A 24,318-nucleotide genomic window follows, 5' to 3' on the forward strand; every position below is an offset into this window, starting at 1 on the left:
TTCGGCTCCTGAAATAAATGGTGAAAACCTAAATTCACAGAAGAGCTACTTATACACAGTTATACCCAGTTATACCCAGTACTTGTAGACTACGATTAAAAAAAGCCTACAACAATTGGCCTCGAACAATTCATTAGCGTGACACACCGGCATTAAATGAAGGTCTAGTTTTTTTGTTACGAAACTAAAAAAATAAACCTTCAGTGAATTCGTCTCGCTAGTCCTTAATACCGAAACAAGTACTGTACAGTTGCTGAAATATACACAACGCAAAGCTGTAACCGAAAGAAACCGGACTTTTTTTCCCCCAATTCTAAATCCAATAACGCACTGAGACATGTGAATTGCTGCCTAAGTAGGTCAAGTTACGGCTCTTTACTTAAATTAAACCTTCTTAAATTGTAATTTTATCTTACATAGAACGCTAATCTACCTCAGCTATTTTCCAAACTATTCAAGGTCTATCCACTCTGATCAAAATTCAACTATCACCATTTTTTGTTTGTGTGTTTATATATGCAGGTGATGAGCACCAAAATCGTAACAGGTGGGATTTTTCTCTTCTGTTTGAAAGAAGCCACTCCCATTCTAATAGGATGCTAATACTAGTTGTATTTTAAAAAAGTGTTTGTCGAAATAATCACTTCTAAAATAACGCTACTATATTCTAAACTGAAACTTACGTTATGTTTGTTTTTAAAACACGAAAGACAAAACACCTAACAACAGCACCATACAGTATTTCAAAATGAACTATTCTTATAAACGGTATTATGTATAAAACAATATACGATGTATTTATATTATTACCTTAAGATTTAAATCAAACATATTCATCACTGTAGTTGAAAAAGATGCTGTTTATGACTTTTAAGCATTGATTTATGGATTTATCCATATGGGAGTTTTGTTACCTTTGAAAACTTTAAACATTGTATTCAGAAAATGTATAAATACGTTTTTTAACGAAGAGTCATCCACAGAGCTTTTCCCACTTTAACATCTAGAGATGTTAAACGATGCTTGCTGCCTAAGTAATAAGGCTTCGCATGCTTAATAAACTGATTTGAATGATGATGTCTGCTGTGTGTTCATTCAGTTCACTCATCACCTGGCAATTGGTAGCATAACAGCATCAGCAGAGAAAAACATCCTCCCTGGGGTGTTGACATTTCATACCCCTAGATCTATTAAGTACCCAGTTTTAGTATTTCCACAGCTCTGCACCAATTTAGATGTAGGATGTGGTGGAAAATGTTATAATGTTTCCCATTCTGTACTCTGAATTTAACTTAAACTCGTTATAGAGGTTCGAGTGTGGAGTCTGCACCAGTGTGCGAATCGCAAAGTAGCATAGGAGCAGAAAGAAAAAAACAAGGATTTGGCCTTTCTTCAGGTTTGTGACACTCCTGGCAAGTGCATTTCAGCTGTGGAGCCATCTTTAGGTGTGTGACACACTTGAGTGAGGCCCCACTACCTAAGCAGAAGGAGACATCTCCTTTAATATTATTACATTGATTTGCTTTATAACAGCTCCCCTTCGTTACCACACAGTAACACATGACAATAACTCACCATTCAGCTCTATGAAAAAGTCTATTTTAAAAGTGAAGATGCCTGAATTCAATCATGTTGTAATTTCTTAACTTATATTACTGGGAAGTAGGAAATAGGATCTATACCAGGTGTAAAGTAAAACATTTTGGACAAAATGGCAGTTGCTTAGAAAGTAAAATGAGATATTTGCTCATTTAAGCCCTTTCGGAGAGATTATTGTGGATATGTTCAACATAAAGACCACACTGTTTGTGGTCTGTTATTTATGGAACGCAGAGTTCTGAGTTATGTGTGAAACGCACATAATGCTGCTTAAGGCTACTGAAAGCATACACAGCACCTCTATTGTGACCTGTTGGAAGTCCCTTTCAGTGAAATTTGACTGTCTGAAGAAAGTGGCATTTTCACTGTTCTCAGAATTAGGATCAACCTGTGAACAGGTATTTTTACACATGAAGTCAGTTCTTTGTCCCTCTTATAGTCAGTTAACATCTGAACACTCAGAGGCTAGCATGCAAGTTAAAGGGCAAGGATCACACTTAATGGTAATCCGTCCATATTCATTTATTAATTTTAATAATATTTTTATTAATCAAAATGTTAGTATTGACATTTAAAAAGTATCAATGGCACCCGAATCGATAAAACCAAGTTCAGGAACTAACTCTTGGCATGCCCCTTCTGAAAGGTTGCCAACCCCTGTTCTATATAAAGTCCTTAAAAATCCAGTATAGTTCTGTAAACTTTAAAGGGCAAATTGTTCCTCTGCCTGTGGTTTCTGGCAGAGCAGAATATGTTGGTAATTCTCACTGTCTCCTCAGGGAGGCCTGTGGCATCCTCCTTCAGGGAAAGAGAGAAACAGCTGAGAATGGGACTTTTGCTCCTGCCTCATCCACAAAGCATTAAATAAACTTCTTAACAAGGCGTCTAAATGAATATTTCATTTCTATGGGTAACTGTCAAATGTAGGTTGTGGTTATTCTCTGGACAACACAATCTTATGGCTGCAATACATTATACTTTATTTGCATATTCACACTACCACAAATGTTGAAACCTTTGAAAGGGTTGCTCAAAATACATTAAAAGCAAACCACAGGGATGCATTAAGGGACTAATTAAACAAATATGGACTAATAATTCAAAAGTAGCTCCCTCTGTAGCAGAACAAAAAAAACAAAGCAAGGATAGAACCTGAACAACAAGAAGAAAAATAAAGATTATGATAGACTTATATTTACTGGATTTCATAATAGTTTGTATACTAAAATATTTTTACACACAAATCATATTTTTGTAAAACAAAAAAAATGTGCTTCTTTTAAAAAATGATTTTTTTCAAAGTGTTTTGAAAGTGTAAGCATGGCGAATTCGTAAATGAGTTTCATAATATTCCTGGCGCAGAGAGTCGCCAAAGCAGAAGATGTCTTTCTTTAGCTTCCCATAAAGGGTAAAAGAAGAAAGAAGAACTCCCCAAACACCAGAGCATCAACTGATCCTTCCCAGCAGGACCAAGGCTGCTGCTTGAGCCTTTTGTAATGACTTTTTTAATAGTTACTCCTTAATCACGAGTACCACAAGATCATATATAAAGGATCCTCCAAAACATCCAGCATCATCAACTAGCTCTCTCTGTCTCACTGTTGGTCTTCCTCTGGTAAGTAATCAGATAAATCAACTGCACATATACATGGCATCAAATGGGATTTTCTGGAAGTTTTACTCTCTCTTAATCCCTTTAAGAGAGAAAAAAAGTTTGTTTGTGAAATATTATATTAGTAATTGTTACAATTCAATTAGCAACAAGGCTTAAAGTCCTGTATTAGGCTGCTATTTTATACATTCTCTTAAATTTGCAATTCTTTAAATCTTAAATTTGCATTTTAATTTTTTTAAGATAAGCTTTGTAAAACAACTCACTGTCTTGATTGAAATGAAAGAAAAGCTTTAGATGCAGAACTAGTGCAATTTCCCTGGTACTGTGTACATTAGTATTTTATGTCACAGCAGAAGAACATATCCCCTATAGTACAGTCTTGGAAAAGCTACGGTCTGTAGTAATTAGCAAGTTTTAAGTCTTAACAATGGAATTATTGAGTTGAGAATAGGACCACCTGGCAGTTCCATGCTTTTGAAATGTTTTTGTCTATTTTCTTTGCAGCCTCACACCGGGAGGTATCCTGAATTCTCTTTTCTGCTTCTTCTTCTGCTTTGGGAGAGTTATCCACCATGCCAGGAGGTTATAAAGGAGAGTGTGGGGACGATGTGGACCCTATGCCTTTCCTGGCTCCTTCGGAGAAGGAGAAGCTGGAGGCCATGAGCAAGCCCTACGACATCAAGAAGTCCTGCTGGGTGAAGGACGAAAAGGAAGGTTTCATCGCAGCAGAAATCCAGGCAGACAAGGGTGATCAAGTCACTGTGAAGACCGTCAAGAACACTGTAAGGAGCAGACAGAGCCAACAGGGCACAGGTCCAATGTACAGGCCTGTCACAAAATAGGTTTGCATGCAAAGGTATTGGCGAGCTGGAGAGGAAGAACTAACCAAGCAAGCATTTCATGATTTGTGGAGAAAGAATGGGTGACGTGGGTATGTACAGCATGGTGATTAGTGCTACTGCCTCATAGCTCTTGAGTCCTCAACTTATTTCCAACCTGGGGTAGGTACTGTTTGGAGTTTGAATACTTTTCTTTTTGGCCAGGTGCATGGGTTTCTTCCCACAGTCCTGTCTAGTGTCTAGGTTAATTGGCATCTCTATGTTGTTTGCTCTTATGGGAGTGTGTGTGTGTCTATCCTATCCTAATTTCTCTTTGTCTGCTGTAGTAGGCTCACTTTGTCTGCTTGTATTGGAGAGAAGGGATGAAAAAAAGCATTGTTTATGTGATGTTGCAGGAGCAAGTGAAGTTTCAATATTAACCAACAATTATACAGTTTTTCTTCCTTAAATATGTACTACGTGTACTTAATACACACCTCTACCAACCTGCTAACATATATTTACTATAATCTTCCTATAATCAGCACAAAACATTCTTATGTTGTCCCAGGTCTGTGGAAGTCTTTCATTTTGAACTTTTATTTTCTATTGTTGTAATCTACAGTAAACAATCTGATATAGTCATATGTAATACTGATTATTATTATTTCTCTTTGGCTTTGGTAATGGTGTTTGCATAGTAGTTATAAATTTGATTGAAAGCATTTAAAACATCACAGCGCACACAAGACAAGGCTGTTCAGTCTATTTTTTTTGGTATTTTAATTTTTAAGGGAAACAAAAGTTTCGCCCAGTCATTTCTGAAAGATTTGGGCCTCAGCTAGCTGGCTGGGAAACCTGTTCCAGGTTGTATCTATTGGTCATTATGTAATAGATACATTGTCTCACCATCTTCAGCAATATTCCATTTATATTAATGTAATGAATATTGGATTAATTAATCAAATAATTAAGAATCTTTTTTCCTGATCATTTGTTCATTTAGATTGTGTGGTAGGCCCATGGGTGTTGCTCAATAGCAGCTATCCTTATATACAGTAGGCAGCCGTGAAATATGAAATAGTGCACTTTATTTTATGCAGTGCAAAACCACACAAAGCAAAAACCTCACTCTTAAGGTTTTCATCCCAAATGATGCCAAAGCACTTTATATACAGGGGGGCAAGAACCAGTTTATTCCATCTCTTATTCCCTCCCCCCAGCTGGGTAATACATGACTGCTTAACTGTACAGATCAACCACAAAAGTAAGTCTTGTTATTTCCTTTTTTTTTCTCCAGACTCTCACCTTGAAAAAAGATGATGCACAGCAGATGAATCCTCCCAAGTTCTACCAGGCTAGTGACATGGCTAACTTGACCTTCTTGAATGAAGCCAGTGTCTTGGAGAACCTGCGTTCGCGTTACATCACTATGAGAATCTATGTAAGTCCCGAGTCTCAGGGAGCCCTGTTCAAACACACACAGTTGATGACCCTTTCAATATACAGTATATTTAAGATTCTTTTCTATAATGTGTCCATGAAATTGCAAATGAACCCAACAGGGAGAGTTTATAGTACAGTATGCCTCACATCTGCAGGAAAACAATTTTATTTTAGCTGAACGCATGCTCAAATTCATAGCCAAGAAAGAGGCAAATCTTTTTCTCTTCATGTTAACAATTAAACATTTAGAATTAACATTAAAGAAATGTTAAAAGAAATGAATAATATACTGTAAGCCCCATCCCGTCTTGTAATACAGTATTCTACCTTTACAATGACCAGAGCCAATTTTCTTGAAGGCTGTTTAACATTGCAATGTTCCCTGAGATAATAAAATGCTCCCAAGACACCCCATTCTTTGGAACATGTTTGTAGTAATCTATGATGTGTACCTCACGTGTCTTTTCTATTCAGTATGAAATATAAAGAAGGGAAACATATTTAAATCACCCCTTCTACCCTTTAACCACAGCCACAACCCCAACTAATTAATTTCTGAATTACAATTAACTGTAAATGTGACTTCTTTTCCTTCAGACGTATTCGGGGTTGTTTTGCGTGACCATCAACCCTTACAAGTGGCTGCCCATCTACGGGTCAAAAGTTGCCCAGATGTTCAAGGGAAAGAAGCGCAATGAGGTGCCTCCCCATCTCTTCTCCATCTCTGACAATGCCTATCATGACATGATGATGGGTAAGTCAACACATCACAGCGGGTGTGGTACTCAGAAATACACTGAGGAATGTTAAATTAATACTGTGTAATACACCATTATGTATGGAAAATAGAAACACATCTACTGTAGAGTTTCGTCTCCCTGATTTCGAATATTGTTGTTTGCTGTTGTCAGGGGAACAATATGTAAATAAAACAGTATGACAGCCATCTATAACCTGAAGCCTCTAAGGGAGGAAGAAAAACAAGGAAAATAAACAAAAACCAGAACAATTTGTACTGATTCATTTGCCTTTTTTTATCCACCACAGAGCATGAAAACCAGTCTATGCTGATCACGTAAGTCCATGCAAAAAGTTTTTTTTTTAATCTTAGATAAAGGGACCTGTTACCTATTGCTTTTTAACAACCAAATTCCTGACTTCCACAGTTAACAAGCCTCATTGTCTTCTTGTCTTTAACATACAAGCACACTGCAGCGGTGTGTTTTAATTTTTTTAAAACTTTTTGTCTTATTGCAGCATTTGTTCTTTAATACATCAATTCACCAAATAAATGCAATGTATAATTAAAAGTATTATTAAGAAAATACAATGGTGGCTTTATTTATGGAACAGAAGTTTTAATGTAACTAATTATGGCCAACAGTTAGATCAGCCAGCAGATGAAACCAATTCAGGTGTCCATGCTGAAGTTTAATAGGGTGTATGCTAGATATAAGAGAAATTCACATGAATTGCTATATGTTTTGCACTCATTCAACTGAAGAACTACAGAACAGTTATATCCATGAAAGTTAAAATATTTCCAAGATATATGTACCAACTTGTAGAGAAATTTATTTCCAAAAACATTTTAGAAATAATAGAAAGCTTTCCTTTCAGTAAACAAAATTGGTGAGAGATCCTCCAATATTTTAGGAAGTACTGTTCAAGGTAAAACACGTTATAGAGCTCAAAATGTTTAATTTAAGTAAAAAAAAATTTTTCTATCCTACAGTAGGTTTATCTGTTATTTTTTGTACATCTTTCATATGATACCAGTATTTTACCTGAGCAAATTTGTTCTAAAATTGTGGAAATGCACTGTGTCACAGAATGCAATGCAACAGAAATGACATAATAGCAATAATTCGGTCATAATGTCGTTAAAGGATGATACTCTGAAATTAGTGATTCTGAGATATACTACAGTTAGAATGACAAAAGCCTGACACTCTCCCCTCTCCCCAGTGGAGAATCTGGTGCTGGCAAGACTGAGAACACCAAGAAGGTCATCCAGTACTTTGCCAACGTTGGCGCAACCGGAGGAAAACCGTCCTCGGATTCCAAGGTAAATCTACTGCAGCAGGATGTGGGTCATTCAGGTATCTGCACTTCAGAGAGGCAGAGTGGGACGAGCCTGCTGAGGAACAGAGACCAGCTATTGCTGGAATTAACCTTCCGGGGAAGCATGTTCTGTGATTTTTTTTTCATCATACAAATGATGCTATATGCACAAATCAAGTATTTACTTGTCACAGTAGCCATATTGCAGTAAGTGACTTTGCTGGATTTCAAGCAGTCATAGGATACAGAAGCAAACTATTAATACATATATTTTTATTACATTGCCCCATTTTGATAATGGCAAGATACTGTATACTGTTTGACAACATTTTTGGTTGTATGCCAGGAGCAAAGTTCTTGGAACTAAGGTTATGTTAAATAAATTCTGGGTAGATCCTCAAGAATTTTCCTCCATTTTTATAACATCACTTGATCAAAAGTTATGAGTGTAATTTGCCATGGATTCCTCCACAATTTCTCCAACATTTTGCCCTCAACAAATGATTACATTTCACTTGTAACTATAGGGTTTAGAAGTAACACCTTTACGTGCGCCTTCACTTCAAAGGTCAGTTAACAGTTTTGAACACAATCTACCTAATCTTTTCAACCCCAATTTACCCAGTTTTACTCCACTGTCTTGTGTTTTACATCGATTTTCCAATCACATTTTGTATACATTTCATGTATGAAATTAGGGTAGCCTCCTATCATCTACATCTTTTCTTGTTAACAACTCCATCATTGCTTTTTTTCCCACTTTTCGTCATACAGTATATCAGTGTTTTGTCAATGTCATTACTCAACAAAATATTAAATGTTTTAATATCTCTACAATCCTGCTTCGTAAGGACTACGTGAATAAGGGCACTGTAGTACTTTCGCTGTATTAACTGGCGGGACAATCTTTGATCTGTGTTTGACACAGGGCTCCCTGGAAGATCAAATCATCCAGGCCAACCCTGTGCTGGAGGCTTTCGGTAACGCCAAAACCACCAGGAACAACAACTCCTCCCGATTCGTAAGTCTCTTAATTATCACTTGTGGTGCAAGTAAATTACTCTCGCCAGATGAAATATAGTGAATTTTTATTTATTCATGAACTTATTTTATTTTCTTTGTTACTTTATTAGAAATACAATTTGGACCCCATATCTCTAATGCCTATGCAATAATTAAACATTACAGATCTTAAGTCTGATTTACTTATTTAAAAGACCCCTACTTGTCCTAGTAAAGTTATTAATTACTAGAGACGTTAAATTAGGCTTTGAGGACAAGTTATATGTTGGTTATTGTATGAAAAATAACATGTGATTTGTCTCACATGTGCTTTCCAGGGTAAATTCATTCGAATCCACTTTGGGCCCACAGCTAAGCTGGCTGGCGCTGATATTGAGAGCTGTAAGTACTGTACTGTAAAACCATTCTGTTTAAATTGAATTAAAAAATTTCAACAACTTTTTTAACAATTTCAGTATTTATATTTATGAATATCTTTAATTGTAAGCTGTTGTGATTCAAACAATTTTCTCATTGGAAAACCAAGCTTTCACAAAAATGTCAAGTCTAACAGATATGACCACAAGCAGATATGACCACAATTTGCTCCAAATTAGAGAAGTAAAAATAATCTTTATTATAAATATAAGGCCTGATTGTTCCCTTGGTGATAAATATCCCACCTAATAAATTAATTTTGCAGAATATATGAACCTAAGCCTGATCTAAATCCCATTTTCTTCCTGAATCTGTATAAATTAAATCATATTTAATAATCTTTTTATAATCACTTTTTATATGTTCCAATATTTCTTTGTGATAACTATGTTACAAGTTGGTCTGGATTGAAAACGAGATGTTATTGGGGGACGCCCACAATTGAATGGTAAAACATTCTAACAAGACGCATTTGTTGCAATTCTTAAAACTGGACAACTTTCATGGAGTTCAGTCAAATAATGTTATTCAAAGAATGGGGAGCTGCATACTTTTATGTGACCTTAACAGGAGCTTGTTTGCTCCTGCAGACCTGCTGGAGAAGTCTCGTGTTATTTCTCAACAAGCTGCGGAACGTGGCTATCACATCTTCTACCAGATCCTGTCAGGGAAGAAGCCAGAACTTCTTGGTACGTTTAAACATACAGTACTAAGGAGAAACAGCATAGGCAAAGCTACATAAAGCCTTTGTCTGTTGAAAAGACAATCTCATCGCAATTGGAGTGAGACAATATTGACCTCTCATGTTACTGCCTGTGGGTCAAGACTGATATATTCTTTATGTGAACTCTTTTATATTCAAGAGTATAATCCTGAAGGTTTGGCTCTCAGTCCATGAAGGTGAGAATTTCCATAGTAACTTATTGTTTTAGTCTTTGGAGTTCCATCTCTGGGCTTATGTCATAACTCTCTCCACTCTTAAGGTCATTGTGAATTACATTAAAGATCCTCTTCATTGAGCAGACTTGTGCATGAATTTATGAATTTCTGCAATTTCCCCTTCATTTCCACTTCATGGGCATTTTTCCACCATTTACAGGAATTCCAGAGAGGACAGTCCTTGCCACTTAAAAAACAAATACACCTTGTACATTGCAATATGCAGGGCTGAACTAGAATTACATGCAGTGGTGTTGTGCTGCCATTGAGCTTGTTCTGTGTATTGTCACTTGCAGAAACGCTGCTGCTCACTCCTGATCCCAAACAGTATGTCTGGGTCTGCCAGGGTGTGACTGTGGTTGACAACATGGATGACGGAGAAGAACTGCTTCTCACTGATGTAAGTCAGAGCTCGGTGCTGATATTAACAAGGTTCTAGATTGGGTCCTTGTCTGTGAGATTTGGGGTAACACATACTCATTTTGTATTCATTTGCATATATTTATTTCTTTTCTTTCTATCAGTTGGTCTTATGCAATTAGTATATCTATCCCATACTAAGTAAATTTAATCTATCTGAGGCAAAAATGCCCTCATAATAACATCTTTTAATATATGATATCATTGTACTTTTGTCTTTTGGCTACCATGTGGAATTTATTAAAACAACAGTGGGTTATACTTGGTCTATATAAGGGTCATTATTATGCGCATGATAGCTACAATCTGTCATGAATATGCAGTTAGTTCATTGATTGCTGTCTAGATAAGATAAGGAAGGACATTTGAATCTATATAGTTGAACACCATCATGTCCCAGTGTCTTACGCATGCTGTATATAATAATGTTCGAACAGGAAGCCTTTGATGTATTGGGCTTCACTCAGGAGGAGAAAATGAGTGTCTACAAGCTAACTGGTGGCATCATGCACTTTGGCAACATGAAATTCAAGCAGAAGCCAAGAGAAGAACAGGCTGAAGTGGACACCACTGAGGGTAAGATGTAACATACTGTCGAGTGCCTGTATGTATGCAGCACCTTCCAATGATATTCATTTGGCAAAAATTCAGATGATGTTTACCTATTTTTAAGTGTTTTTTAATCAAAACTTATATGCTCAGACTGAAACAAGATAAATGGCAGCAAAACCTTCATTCAGAAATCCCAAACTAAAATGCATTAATTCTGTTATTATTTACCCCCTTTGCTTTGACAAACCTAAATTAGTCCAGGTGCACAAAATTACTTTGACAAGTCACACAGTCCTTTGAATTGCCTCTAATTTCGATTACGGACATTCCTGTCATGCCCTCTACTGCTAGAGGGCGCCCCTACTCTGTCCTGTTCCTAGATTCCCTGTGCTTTGCTTGTCCTTCCAGTGTGTCTTTGTGTGGGGCTATATTTTTCCGGGTCATCCTTTCCTCCTCGCTCAGCATTGAGGGTTCAGATGTCTTGAGACCCGCCTAGCACCAGGTCGCTCCTCCGCGGCCTGAGGTCATATGTTTCTATCTGACATTGTCTGACCTCCTGAGTGTTACGGATGTCAGAAGGGCAAGACGTGGAATGGCCAGGAGAGCAATAAAGACCCTATGCATAGTGGTAAAAGGGGGCAACACGGAGGTTAGCCCAGGCTCAGGGGGTCAGAGAATGTCGGTATAGAAACCTATGCCCTCAGGCCACGGACGTGGGGCGACCTGGTGCTAGGCGGTTCTCAGGACATCTGTACCCTCAATGCTGAGCCAGGAGCAGAGCAGACACAGGAAGTAAATAGGCTACACAAGAAGACACACTGGAAAGACATGAATAATCACAGGGAACTAGGAACAGGACAGAAGAGGTGTACAGGGCGTGACACTGAGCCCGGGGTAGCCCCCATTTCGCCGCTACGCATTGGGTCTTTATTGCTCTCTTGGCCATTCCACTGCACGCCCTTTCCAACATCCGTGACTGTTCCCACAGTCAGGTAGTGAATTTCAACATTTAACCATGAACACAAAAGTTTATTAGACCAGGACAAAGTTATAAAAACATGTCAAAAGACCCTGAATATCTGTAGTACAAAGAAACTGGTTAGGGATGGCACAGTGAGGCCCACAGTGATTTTGAAAGAGCTGTAGAGTTCAGTGAATAAGATGGGAGAAAATGTCCATGAGTCAACAATATCCAGGCAATTCTGCTAAGCTGGTCTGTATGGCAGAGCAGTAAACCCATCTCAGATCCTGCATGAAGTATGCAACAAACCATTCAAGTGATACAGCATTACCAGGTTTGTGGTCAGAAGAGATGCCATTGGAACAATTTGATCTTCTAAAAGGAAAGCATTATGTCTGGCATATAACTAAAGTTCACTAAGAAATTAAGACTGGCACAACCTATTTGACCTAATACAATATATACAGTACTGTATAGTATGGTACTACACAACTGGCACTATAGAGCTGAGCCAGTTTAGGAAACAGAATCATTTTCAAAATTTAAAGGGAATGTTGTTGAATTGTGACCATTTGCTGGGGTTATTAGCTCATTGCCCATGTCTATTACAATATAACTCATACTCATGGATTCTCCACCAGCTACCATGTACCTTGAGGAGCAATCTTATGGTATCCATTATTTTGAAGATATCTCTTCGAATTTGCATTTGTTATAAAGAATACAGGGAGTTATTTTGTAAACACAAAAATAAAACCATAATAATTATCCTCTCTGTCCTCCTCAGTGGCTGACAAAGTTGCCCACCTCATGGCAGTCAGCTCTGGGGAACTCCAGAAGGGCATTACCAGACCACGTGTGAAGGTGGGGAATGAGTTTGTGACCAAGGGGCAGAACCAAGACCAGTGCAACTACTCCATTGGTGCCCTGGCCAAAGCCGTCTATGACAAAATGTTCAAATGGATGGTTGCCAGAATTAACAAAACCTTGGACACCAAGATGCAGCGCCAGTATTTCATTGGAGTTCTGGACATTGCTGGCTTTGAGATCTTTGAGGTAAACAAATAATCCATTTCTATCCCTTCTATCACACAAATATAGAATTTTACTGAAAGAGATATTTAAATTGGTTTTGGTTGCAGCACTTAAACATTGACACAGTCTGGGTCAAAGTAACAGTTTTAAGAAAACCAAAAGCTCTGGAGTATAAAAATTCCTGAATTAAATCCATGAATTTCAGTTATTGCCTATTTCTTCACAGTTCAACAGCTTCGAGCAGCTCTGCATCAACTTCACAAATGAGAAACTGCAACAGTTTTTCAATCACCACATGTTCGTGCTGGAGCAGGAAGAGTACAAGAAGGAAGGAATCGACTGGGTCTTCATTGACTTTGGTCTGGACCTGCAAGCCTGCATTGAGCTGCTGGAGAAGGTGAGATAAGGGAGGAATGATTATATGCCTTTACATACAAAGTGTTTCAGTAATTTGAGCTGTGTGTGTTGAAGTGCTTTGAGTTCATAGTCTCATTGTCCTTTTGCAGCCCATGGGGATCTTCTCAATCCTAGAGGAGCAGTGTGTGTTCCCCAAGGCCACTGATGCTACCTTTAAGGCTGCCCTGTATGACAATCATCTTGGCAAGTCCAACAACTTCCTGAAGCCTAAAGGAGGGAAGAAAGGCCCAGAAGCTCACTTTGAGCTGGTCCACTATGCTGGCACTGTGAGTTTATAAACCTCAAAATCAAATCTGATTAAGTTTGTGTCACAGTTTCAATTTGGATTATAGCCATTATATCAGTTTTTGATGTCTTTCCTTTCAAATGTCAGAATTAACTGATCTTTCTCCCTTTACTTCATTGTTAAGGTTGGGTACAATATCACAGGCTGGCTTGAGAAGAACAAGGATCCACTGAACGAGACTGTGGTGGGCCTGTTCCAGAAGTCATCTATGAGCCTTCTGGCTGCTCTCTTCAAGGAGGAGGAGCAACCTGCAGGGACCAAGAAGCAGAAGAAGGGCTCATCCTTTCAGACTGTTTCTGCTTTCTACAGGGTATTCAGCCATCTCTGTGCTCCAAACCTTTTGTTACAAGAGCTGGTCCAGGCTCCCGTGAAGGGTAGTTCAGGGCCCTATGCGGATGGTATAATCCGGAAGTAAGTGGAGAAGAACGACAGGGAGGAGACGACGAGGATCAGGGTGTATTGACAGACAGGGGGGCGTGACATCGGTGATCTGGTGCTCGGAGGGCATGGCACAGGCAAACAAATCCAAACAGTCCAAGGGGGAAATCCGTGGCACAGGAACCACCAGAGACAGATGAGGTTAAAATCTGGAAATGGGATCCGGAACAGGGAGTTAAAAAACAAGATAACGAGGCCATTCGCTTCGAGCCCCGGTCTCAGGACGCCGTGATGAAGCCTATGCCGCTGGGTCTCTCCTGGACACGCTGGAAGACGGGCGTCCAGGCTTCCATCTTCCAATGCTGAGCCAGGAATAGTGGGAGTGCCAGGCTTAAATAATGACAGACTAAACAGGGGGCAGGTGCACGAAATAAACTAAAATAGGAAAGGGTCGGAGCGCCCTTAAGAGGAGGGATGACGAACGTGACACCTTTCTTGTTCTGAAATTCTGCAAATGATAAAGACATAGAATCTTTTTAAATTCACCCCATAGGGGATCAGACTTTGTCAAAGCACATACAGCACATACTTGTACGTTAACCTAAAAAAGCAAAGTAGGTTCTGTCTACTCCCAGCACTGTTTTGTTTTATGATAATTTGGTTCCAAGTGACATTACAAAATGCATGTTTTTGGTATTAGGGGAAGTTCAATAAGTCTTTAATATTTTTCATCTCTTTTTACAAACAGGAGCAGCTGAACAAGTTGATGACCACGCTGCGCAGTACTGCCCCTCACTTTGTCCGCTGTATTGTACCTAATGAGTTCAAGCAGTCAGGTAAGATACAGCACAGCTTAACACAGTGCAGATCTTCAACATGAAAGGATACCTCGGAGTATCGTAGGGTTTATACATTGAGCAATCTTGTTTATACATTGAGCAATATAAGTATCTTATACTTTTATACGCCACAATGAATACTTTGAAGTGTAAATGAGTCAAAAATATGTGTTCAATAATCAAAATGTATGAGGATCATTATTTTCATAAATCACAGACAATGTGTGTAAAAATAAGAAAGAAATCTTCAGACATTTGGCAAATTTATTTTCACACCATGTTCCTCTGAAATAAAGCTGAAAATGTGACCCTGGCAGCTCTGTGCAGGGATTCTACCTGACCATGTCCCTGTCTTCACCCAGGGGTTTGTGATGCCTTCTTGATTCTGCACCAGCTGGCCTGTAACGGTGTGCTGGAGGGAATCCGCATCTGCAGAAAGGGCTTCCCCAACAGGCTGCAGTACCCGGAGTTCAAGCAGAGGTCATTCTGGCAGTCATTGTGTATTTCCTACTGGGGCTGGTGTTTGCTGAATCCATGTATTGCTGTGCAATTTCTTTTCATTACCCTGATTTTGTCATGATCTTTGTCAGTCAATTAACAAGATAAATCCACAGTGACTAGGTATAAACATTCATGTTTTATCCCTGTAGCCATCTAGATGTGTAAGCTAGTGTAGGTTCTCTTCACTATTGAGTAAATTAAGCAAGTAAATGAGTGCTTACTATGCCTTAGTTATAATGTAGAAAACAGGAATGCTACATGTTGTGTATATCAGTATCTTACCTTATTTATTTACTATACAATAACCACTCAAGTATGATAATTTCCTGAAACCTTTAACTTTCTTTGTCTTTGTTCTACTGTGTGTTTCTTATTAATGTAATTATGTATATTTTACTGTTACAGGTATTATATTCTGAACCCCAACATCATCCCTAAGGGATTTGTGGACAACAAGAAAGCTTCAGAGCTGATCCTGGGCTCTCTGGGCCTGGATGACATGGAGTACAGGATTGGGCACACTAAGGTGAGACTGGACATCACAGAATGAACACAGGGAGAAAATGTCTTCAGAAGTTCTACATATCATGAAAGGACATCAAATCGGCCACCTGCAAATAATCAAGTCTTTAGATACTTCCTCTCAAGGAATACAATTTTACATGATTATTTTTTGTTGTTCCCTTGTCTCTTAGCAAAGTGTCTAATAGTGAAGCCTGTGTATTGAACTCTGATAATACACTTCTAGAGATAATACTCTATATTTGCAATTAATTTAATATATATATAATTCAATCATTTTCAAATTGTGTTTGCTTGTCTTCTTTGTAACATTATAAATATCATTAGATTGGTATCCTTGAAACTAGAGGTCACAAGGTCAGGGTGTACAATACAGCTTGCTTATTAATTGAAAACATGACTATTTCTCCTCTAAAATGACAGATAAATTTATCCATCGCTCAAATTTACCAATCAGAAAACAAATTTAATGTTATATTGAATCCTTTGTTGTCAATTCATTAAATCATTTCTGCTTATGATTTCCCCTCTGATGTGAAAGGTGTTCTTCCGTGCTGGAGTTTTGGCCAAGCTTGAGGACATGAGAGACGAGCGACTGGCGAAGATCATGACCATGCTTCAGGCCCGACTACGTGGTGTCCTCATGAGAATTGAGTTCAAGAAGATGCTTGACAGAAGGTCAGTGCTGACAGTATTCTCTGGCATGAGTATTTAATGCACAGTTAGGATTCAAGATTGAAATTCAAAGAAATGTTGTGATTGACCATATGAAACTGACTGTATCTTGAAACCATTTTTAGGGTTGAGCTTCCTTGCACAGACACACAAGGAGATACAGCAACAGAATTAGATGAGGGATAGAGCCTTCTTTCTGTATTGTCTACACTACCAATTCAGCTCATCTTGCACATTCCATGTTGGTAGTTTTAAAACTACCAAGAAGTAGACTTAGGTATTATAACTGAGTAGCAGAGATAAACATTTCCAAAACGTTGATGTCTCAGAGGACAAGAAGACAGCATAAACAGCATCACTCTGAAAGGTGTTTTGCTCCAATAAACAATGTACAACACTATTTCAGCTTACTTTTTTTCATACTTGATTTCTCTTTTTAAGCAATTCCGTTGATAAAATTAGGAATTATTTCTGGCCTCAAATTAAAAGCTTTGGCGATGACGCTGAGATCCTGTGTGTGTATACACCCAAGTGAACTTTCTTGAAGGATTTCGATATTTCTTCCTGTTGTAGAATTGCTCTGATCGCCATCCAGCGTAACGTGCGCAAATTCCTGCAGCTCCGCTACTGGGGATGGTGGAAGCTCTACAACAAAGTAAGTGGAGCGAGTCTAGGACTCAGCCGCCTTCTGTAGTGTCAGTGTGGGACAGAACCCCTCCAGCTTCCCTCTTTCTGATGTGCTGCCCTTCAGGTGAAGCCTCTGCTGAACGTGGCACGGCAGGAAGATGAGATGAAGGCCAAGGAGGAAGAGCTGCGCAGTGCAATGGAGAAGACCCAGGAGATGGTCAACAGGATCAAGGAGCTGGAAGAGAAGTTGGCCACCCTCTCCCAGGAGAAGAATGACCTTTCATTGAGTCTGATAGCGGTGCGTCCTGCTCCACAAAGAGCCATTTGGCACAACTGGTCTGGAAGATGCTAACTTATCCTACAATCTAGCCATTTCTTAAAATCCCTGTGGTACTGCACTATGACTAAGTCACCTCAATTTGAACTTTCAACACTTATCTGTACACCCTGTTTCCAATTTGTTATGAAAATCTAAATACATATATAAGATTATATGCACTTGTGTGTAACTATTACTTTTGTAACTTGTTCGAACACATCTAACAAATTGGTTATACAAGACGTACCTTTTCTAAATCCACTTTGAATTTTCGCTGAGCCTTTACTTTAGTTCTAATAATTCTTTCTATAACATCAGAGGTAATAGAAGTTGTATGTACTGTATTACTCTACCTGCCAGACCTATTTGTCTATAGTCATAATTATTGGCCAATAAAATACTGTGTTAGATGTTTAGTTGTTCACAACAGCTTTTCTCACGCATCTCCAAGGCCTTATTCCTAACCCTTCCTGTTTTAACTCTCTCAAGATCACAAATTCTATATATATGATGTGTATGTTATGAACAGATAAACAGTTTCCTCACTGTGAACATTAGAAAATAAATGGTAATTGGAATAGTAATTCACTCTGGGGTTTGTAAGTCCTCCACTGTCGAAGCTTAACTCCTGCCCATGTCTCATTCTCTCTACATCCCCTGCCTGCAGGAACAAGAGACACTGGCAGACGCAGAAGAGCGCTGCACCCAACTGATGAAGTCGAAGATCAGTATGGAGAGCCAGATCCAGGAGATGAAGGAGCAGCTGGAAGAAGAAGAGAGTACAGCCAGTAGCCTTGGGGCCCATAAGCGCAAGCTGGAGGGGGAGCTCAACGACCTCAAGAGGGATTTGGAGGGGCTTGAGTCCACTCTCGCCAAGACCGAGAAAGAGAAACAGGTAAGATCACCTTCTGTCCTTCAGGAAGGGCCATCTCTGTTAGACTGAGCAGAGAAAGGGCTTGGATTGTTCCTCTTTAACTTGGACAGGGAGGTTCAGTCTGTGGGGGATCAGTAAAAACAGGAGAATCAAATATTTGTCCTCATCCTCAGAAAATGAATTAAATTTCAAAACATTTGAAAAGGGGCCATAATAAACTATTCCATAATTCCAAGAGTAGTACTATTAATATTAATTAAGGCACAATTTAATATTTTCCTTAATTAAATTAACATAATTATAATGTTAAAAAGGTTTGTTCAAAAGACTAAGACAAATATGATCATTTAGAAACATCACATAAAAAAAATACGGACACCACACAGAAAATTATGACATAGTTGTAAGATGATTACGTGTCATATGTTCTAAAACACAAATAAATTATGCATAAAAATACTTATAATTTTGAAATAAAGTATTGTAAGGGACAGAAAAATAAGGGAGGTATTTTATTTGTAGTATGGTAAAAATAAATGTGACATACAACACAGAAGGTAACTGTAGCCAATATATATTACCAGTTCTTCACCCCAAATGAGGGGCAACAAAACATACCCAACACACTGACATTTTGCATTTACAGTCATGGCAATTCCATACCTGAAATGCTGAGAAACAGAATACTATTGCAATCATGTGTACACACTGTGGATAAATAGTATTCCATAATAATGAATGGGCTAAACTCCTGCACAAACACTATAAGCCAGAGATTAAAAACATTCTGAATTGTGTATCCATTGAAGATGATTCTCATCTTGTTCCTCCGCAGGCTCTGGACCTCAAAGTGCGCACCCTTACTGGAGACCTGGGTCAAAGAGATGACAGTATAGCCAAACTCCAGAAGGAAAAGAGAGCTCTCGAGGAGCTGCATCAGGTGAGGCCTGCTTCAGTGTTCTAGAACAGCTTCCTGCCTGACAGAAAACAAGACTGAACCTGTACTGAAAAACACAAAACAAGAAATAAATTTTGGGTGCCTCCTGGAAAACTTTATACATGAAATTAAACTACATTTGTTAGCATACACCCATGCTAAAAATCACACAGAATTAAATAAAAATATTGAATATATAAATATATATATTCCTGATATAATATATAAATCCTGATATATAGAAAGTAGTTGAATACAACGTTTACATTCTCCCAAAAATTCATACTGTCAGTTTAATACAGTAAGTAAAAACAAACATAGTCTTGTTCCTGTTTGCATATAACGATGGTATCTGGATTTTGTTTCCAGAAAACTCTGGATGATCTCCAGGCAGAGGAGGACAAGGTGAACCACCTCACTAAGAGCAACAGCAAACTCAACACCCAGATCCATGAGGTGAGTGAGTTACCAGCAGAGATGGAAAATGAATAGTCAATGCAGCAGATACTGTGGTGTTCCCAGAAGAAAATAGCTGAACGTTCGTATGATGAGACTACCTCTCCTTGATCTTTCAGCTTGAAGACAACTGGGAACAGGAGAAGAAGATCCGTGCTGAGGTGGAGAAAGCACGACGGAAAGCTGAGGGGGATCTGAAAATGACCATTGAAAACCTGAACGAGATGGAGAGAGCCAAGCTCGACCTTGAAGAGGCTGTCAAAAAGTAAGAATGTCATCAGACTGAGTCACCAGGAGTCATAGAATTACTAGGGTAGCAATTATCTCAAAATGAAGTACAGTATTGCTGAGCTCAAGAATTACAATAAATTATTGTAACATTATTACATGAGATTTGCGTGTCATTTTTGTGCTATTGAGGTCAACCTTAATAAAGAATTTGCAGTCAATAATTTACTTACGGTAGGTTATAATAGGAAAAAGTAATACTTATTATATTGTTATAAGTATAATTATATAATTATTAATATAATATTATTATATAAGTATATAATACTTATTATAATAGGTTATAACAACCTATTATAACCTACATGTGACTTGAGTGTTCTGTATGCAACTGGGTATTTTGTTGTTTGTCTCATAGGAGGGATTTTGAGATCAACCACTTGAACTCAAAATGGGAGGACGAGCAGTCTCTCAACTCTACTTTGCAGAGGAAGTTCAAAGAGCACCAGGTACTAAGAAACACATGCAATCTTGTTACAAGGCAGACAGGAATATCGACCAATGGGGGTCACTTGCTTCCAGTTACTAGTTCCAACCTTGAAATGAAATCATTACTTGCTGCTTCTTATGACTTGTGCCTGTTTAATTTGCAGGCTCGTATTGAGGAGCTAGAAGAGGAGCTTGAAGCTGAGAGAGCCATGAGAGCCAAGGTATCTACATCAAGAGCTCATTGCTGCTGTTCAGAAGTCTGTTGTAATTCCTGAGGTAGTGATTCTGTAACCATCTTCCTTCCTTAATTGAAACAGGTAGAGAAGCAACGTTCTGACTTGTCTCGTGACCTGGAGGACATCAGTGACAGGCTGGAGGAAGCAGGGGGTGCTACAGTTGCTCAGGTGAATCAGTTAATCCTTTTAGAAATTATGTCCCTCCTCAAGTTGCTCCGGGTGAGTAACAGTGTTGAGAATTGACATCTGCAACATGATGAGGATAGTTCCACAGGTTTAACCTTTTAAGACATAGCTAAGTCATTGCTATTATTTGTGATACTAACTGAAGGATTTCCGGTCAATGATCCCCAGATTGAGCAGAACAGGAAGAGGGAAACAGAGCTGCTTAAGCTTCGCCGGGAGCTGGAGGAGGCAGCTCTGCAGTCTGAAGCCACAGCCTCCGCGCTGCGCAAGAAACATGCTGACTCCATGGCAGAGCTTTCTGAGCATGTGGAGAACCTGCAAAGGGTGAAGGCCAAGCTAGAGAAGGACAAGCAGGTCATGAAGGCTGAGATTGATGACCTCAGTGCCAACATGGAGACTATCCAGAAGGCCAAGGTAAAGAAGCTCTGTAGGTTTCAAATGAGAGGAAGCCCATCTGGCCTGTATGGTAGCTAGTGTTTTATTGATCCAAGAATCTCTTTCCATAATTTTTCAATGTGCACTATTTTACATCTGATTGAATTTATGTTTAGCCGATGTCTGTTCATAACAGTTGTAGTCAAGATGTTTATGTGAAGGACCTTTTCTCACATTGATTCAAACATTTGTACTGAGACCTAATGTTTTGTATCAAAATCTAAAATTGCCAAGTGGTATTCAAAGGACATTAGAGAGAATCAGCAGAAACTGTTTTTCTGTGCAGCTGAATGGAGAAGCCCATGTTCGCAAACTGGAGGACAGTCTGGCAGAAGCCAATGCCAGACTGACAGAGATGGAGAGGAACCAGACAGAGCTGAATGCCTTCAAAACCAGGATCTCTGGTGAGAAATCTTGTACATTTTATTGTTCCTCCTCTCCATTGACAAATTCATAATACAAGAAATTGGCCAATAAAGTGATCTTACTCCAGGCCTGTTGTCCACATATCTAGATACAGTATATACAGAATTGCTACAAAACAGGGGTAGGGAGGGTGTTAGTTGTTAAAAGAAGTTAAATTATAGTGAAATATTTTTTATAACAATAGAGAACCATGTACTGGAGATGGGTTGTAGATGGGTCGATACATCTTCTTCCACCCCTCTTGTTACAGTATATAGGAGGGCGTCATTTCTCCAATTCACTTCAGATCTCTCTTTATGAAGTATAATACATGGAGACATGAGCTGCAAGTATGGTTATCATTGCTGACCAATACAAATGTCAGAGAGATGTTTTTCAATCATCATGGTCCTGCTCTCTCCTGCTGTGAAGCTGAGAACAGCGATCTGAGCCGGGAGCTGGAAGAGACGCAGAGCAGGTTGAACCAGTTCCTGCGTGTGAAGACCACCCTGACCTCCCAGACCGACGAACTGAAGAGGCAGGTGGATGAGGAGTCCAAGGTGAGCTATCACACTGAACTGTGGCCTTCAAACCATACATGGAACTCAAGGATTCTTGACTTGAAAGTATTCTATCTATTCTATTATCTAGAGAAATACCGAATTGCACCCTTCTCCTCTCTCCCCAGGCTCGCAGCGCCGCAGTGGTTGGTCTGGCCAACGCCCGCCATGATCTGGACCTGATGAAGGAGCAGCTGGAGGAGGAGCAGGAGAGCAAAGCAGAGATGCAGCGGCTCATCTCCAAACTGAACTCTGAGGTCACGACCTGGAGGACCAAGTATGAGACTGATGCTATCCAGAAGACAGAGGAGCTAGAGGAGACCAAGTGAGTTGTTCCTGTGTTTCTTAATCCAGAGATGGGACAGGCATCTGCTCTGTGAATCAAGGGATTTTATGCATATTACATTTCACTATTGTTGGATATTTACAGTAGCAACTTTCTACCAGTTGGAATTTCTGATATAACATAATGTGTCTCCAGTAAGACATATTTGAGGTGTAATTTGAAAGTTACTGTTTACAATGAGGAAAATAACCTGAATAACTTTGATTCACCCATAACATTTAAAATAACTATGTATAATATTTATATTTCAACTGTTTTCTTGTAAAGCCAAGGGACAATTGAGTTATAAATCAGTATATACAACAGTTAAAGCCCAAAAGCAGAACCCCTTTAAGGCCGATTTCACTCTACAATGATTTGTATGAAACACAGCTGACTTTGATGTTTACAGTGAATTCACTTATGATGAAGAAAAGGAAACACTTCTTTACCTAAACAGTACTAGGTTTCAGGAACAGGTTTCCCAGCCACTTGGTTAAGACCCAAACTCTGAGCGCCTTTAACAAACATCTGGATAACATTTTTTATTCACTTAGACACTTAACTAACAAAGAGGCAGGACAGGCCGAATGAGCCCCCTCTTGTTTGCAGACCTTTCTTATGTTCTTACTGGTATAAATCCCAGCTGGCCGTGATGTTCTTTGCTCAGGCGCAAGCTGGCAGCTCGGCTCCAGGAAGCAGAGGAAGCGGCAGAGGCAGCGCAGGCCCGAGCGGCCAGCCTGGAGAAGGCCAAACAGAGACTGCAGGGAGAGGTGGAGGACCTCACCATCGAACTGGAGAAGGTGCTAGACACTCACTCACGGATATGTTAATGGAAAGAAAAAATGTAGACACAAACCATTCAATCATAACATGTCCCTGTTTTTAATTGTAGTCCAATGCCGCAGTTGCTGCCCTGGACAAGAAACAGCGCACCTTCGACAAGATGATTGCTGAATGGAGCCAGAAGTGTGAGGAGCTGCAGCTGGAGCTGGACAACTCCCAGAAGGAGTGCCGCTCCTACATGACTGAGGTCTTCAAAATGAAGACGGCTTATGAAGAGTCACTGGATCACCTGGAGACTGTCAAAAAAGAGAACAAGACCTTGCATGGCAAGCACACTAAAATTAGAGAAGATCTGAAAATTAATTCTGTTATGCTTATTCATGAAGTACATGGAGATTTTTATCTGGGTCACACACTCGGTATATATAAATTATTTAGGATCATAAACATGTAAGGAACTTGAATATCTTGCATGGTGAGCGTAAGATTTACTACATCTGCACTTAGAAGTAATATCACATAAGCTGCTTATGAACACAGCAAGGTTTTTTTTTTAAGCAAACCATACAGGGTAAACTGTAAGACACACAGTGTGTGAAATTTTCTCAGATCAATTAAGATCTAGAGGAATAAACAAAGCCACACATTTTGGCAGCTGAATAACAGGATGTTCCTCTTTAACCTGCAGAGGAGATTAAGGACCTCGTGGAGCAGCTGACTGAGGGTGGAAAGAGTGTCCATGAGCTGCAGAAGATCAAGAAAAAGCTGGAGATTGAGAAAGATGAGTTGCAGGTGGCTTTGGAAGAGGCTGAAGCTTCTCTAGAGGTAATGAGGTCTCTCTAGAGAAAAAGGCTGGACATACACAGTGCCAGTTTGTTTTTTACAAGATCCCACTACATTTTATTAGACCTGGCTACACATTGGAAAATTAAATCAATAAATTATTTA

The 24,318-nt window shown here is 39.1% G+C and overlaps 1 protein-coding gene across 1 annotated transcript in view; it reads left to right on the forward strand.

Moving 5' to 3' along the window:
* Positions 1-3,183: 3,183 nt before the first annotated feature.
* LOC148818525 (myosin-16-like) overlaps positions 3,184-24,318 on the forward strand; it is a 31,131-nt gene continuing 9,996 nt past the window's right edge. The window contains exons 1-35 of the mRNA XM_088936884.1: positions 3,184-3,214; positions 3,719-3,996; positions 5,333-5,476; positions 6,076-6,232; positions 6,526-6,553; positions 7,447-7,546; positions 8,471-8,563; positions 8,883-8,946; positions 9,573-9,671; positions 10,218-10,321; positions 10,779-10,917; positions 12,642-12,910; positions 13,116-13,286; positions 13,396-13,572; positions 13,717-13,902; positions 14,719-14,806; positions 15,172-15,289; positions 15,716-15,836; positions 16,374-16,510; positions 17,081-17,162; positions 17,259-17,432; positions 18,121-18,348; positions 19,163-19,267; positions 19,634-19,720; positions 19,840-19,985; positions 20,367-20,457; positions 20,602-20,658; positions 20,755-20,841; positions 21,028-21,273; positions 21,581-21,698; positions 22,132-22,259; positions 22,388-22,584; positions 23,255-23,387; positions 23,480-23,696; positions 24,059-24,195. Of these exons, the coding sequence (XP_088793010.1) occupies positions 3,787-3,996; positions 5,333-5,476; positions 6,076-6,232; positions 6,526-6,553; positions 7,447-7,546; positions 8,471-8,563; positions 8,883-8,946; positions 9,573-9,671; positions 10,218-10,321; positions 10,779-10,917; positions 12,642-12,910; positions 13,116-13,286; positions 13,396-13,572; positions 13,717-13,902; positions 14,719-14,806; positions 15,172-15,289; positions 15,716-15,836; positions 16,374-16,510; positions 17,081-17,162; positions 17,259-17,432; positions 18,121-18,348; positions 19,163-19,267; positions 19,634-19,720; positions 19,840-19,985; positions 20,367-20,457; positions 20,602-20,658; positions 20,755-20,841; positions 21,028-21,273; positions 21,581-21,698; positions 22,132-22,259; positions 22,388-22,584; positions 23,255-23,387; positions 23,480-23,696; positions 24,059-24,195 (4,638 nt within the window). The 5' untranslated portion in view covers positions 3,184-3,214; positions 3,719-3,786. The remainder of the gene's footprint in view (positions 3,215-3,718; positions 3,997-5,332; positions 5,477-6,075; positions 6,233-6,525; positions 6,554-7,446; positions 7,547-8,470; positions 8,564-8,882; positions 8,947-9,572; positions 9,672-10,217; positions 10,322-10,778; positions 10,918-12,641; positions 12,911-13,115; positions 13,287-13,395; positions 13,573-13,716; positions 13,903-14,718; positions 14,807-15,171; positions 15,290-15,715; positions 15,837-16,373; positions 16,511-17,080; positions 17,163-17,258; positions 17,433-18,120; positions 18,349-19,162; positions 19,268-19,633; positions 19,721-19,839; positions 19,986-20,366; positions 20,458-20,601; positions 20,659-20,754; positions 20,842-21,027; positions 21,274-21,580; positions 21,699-22,131; positions 22,260-22,387; positions 22,585-23,254; positions 23,388-23,479; positions 23,697-24,058; positions 24,196-24,318) is intronic.

Source organism: Atractosteus spatula, chromosome 18 (genome assembly GCF_055471065.1).
Source record: "Atractosteus spatula isolate fAtrSpa1 chromosome 18, fAtrSpa1.hap1, whole genome shotgun sequence".
In the NCBI taxonomy this organism is placed as follows: Eukaryota; Metazoa; Chordata; class Actinopteri; order Semionotiformes; family Lepisosteidae; genus Atractosteus; species Atractosteus spatula.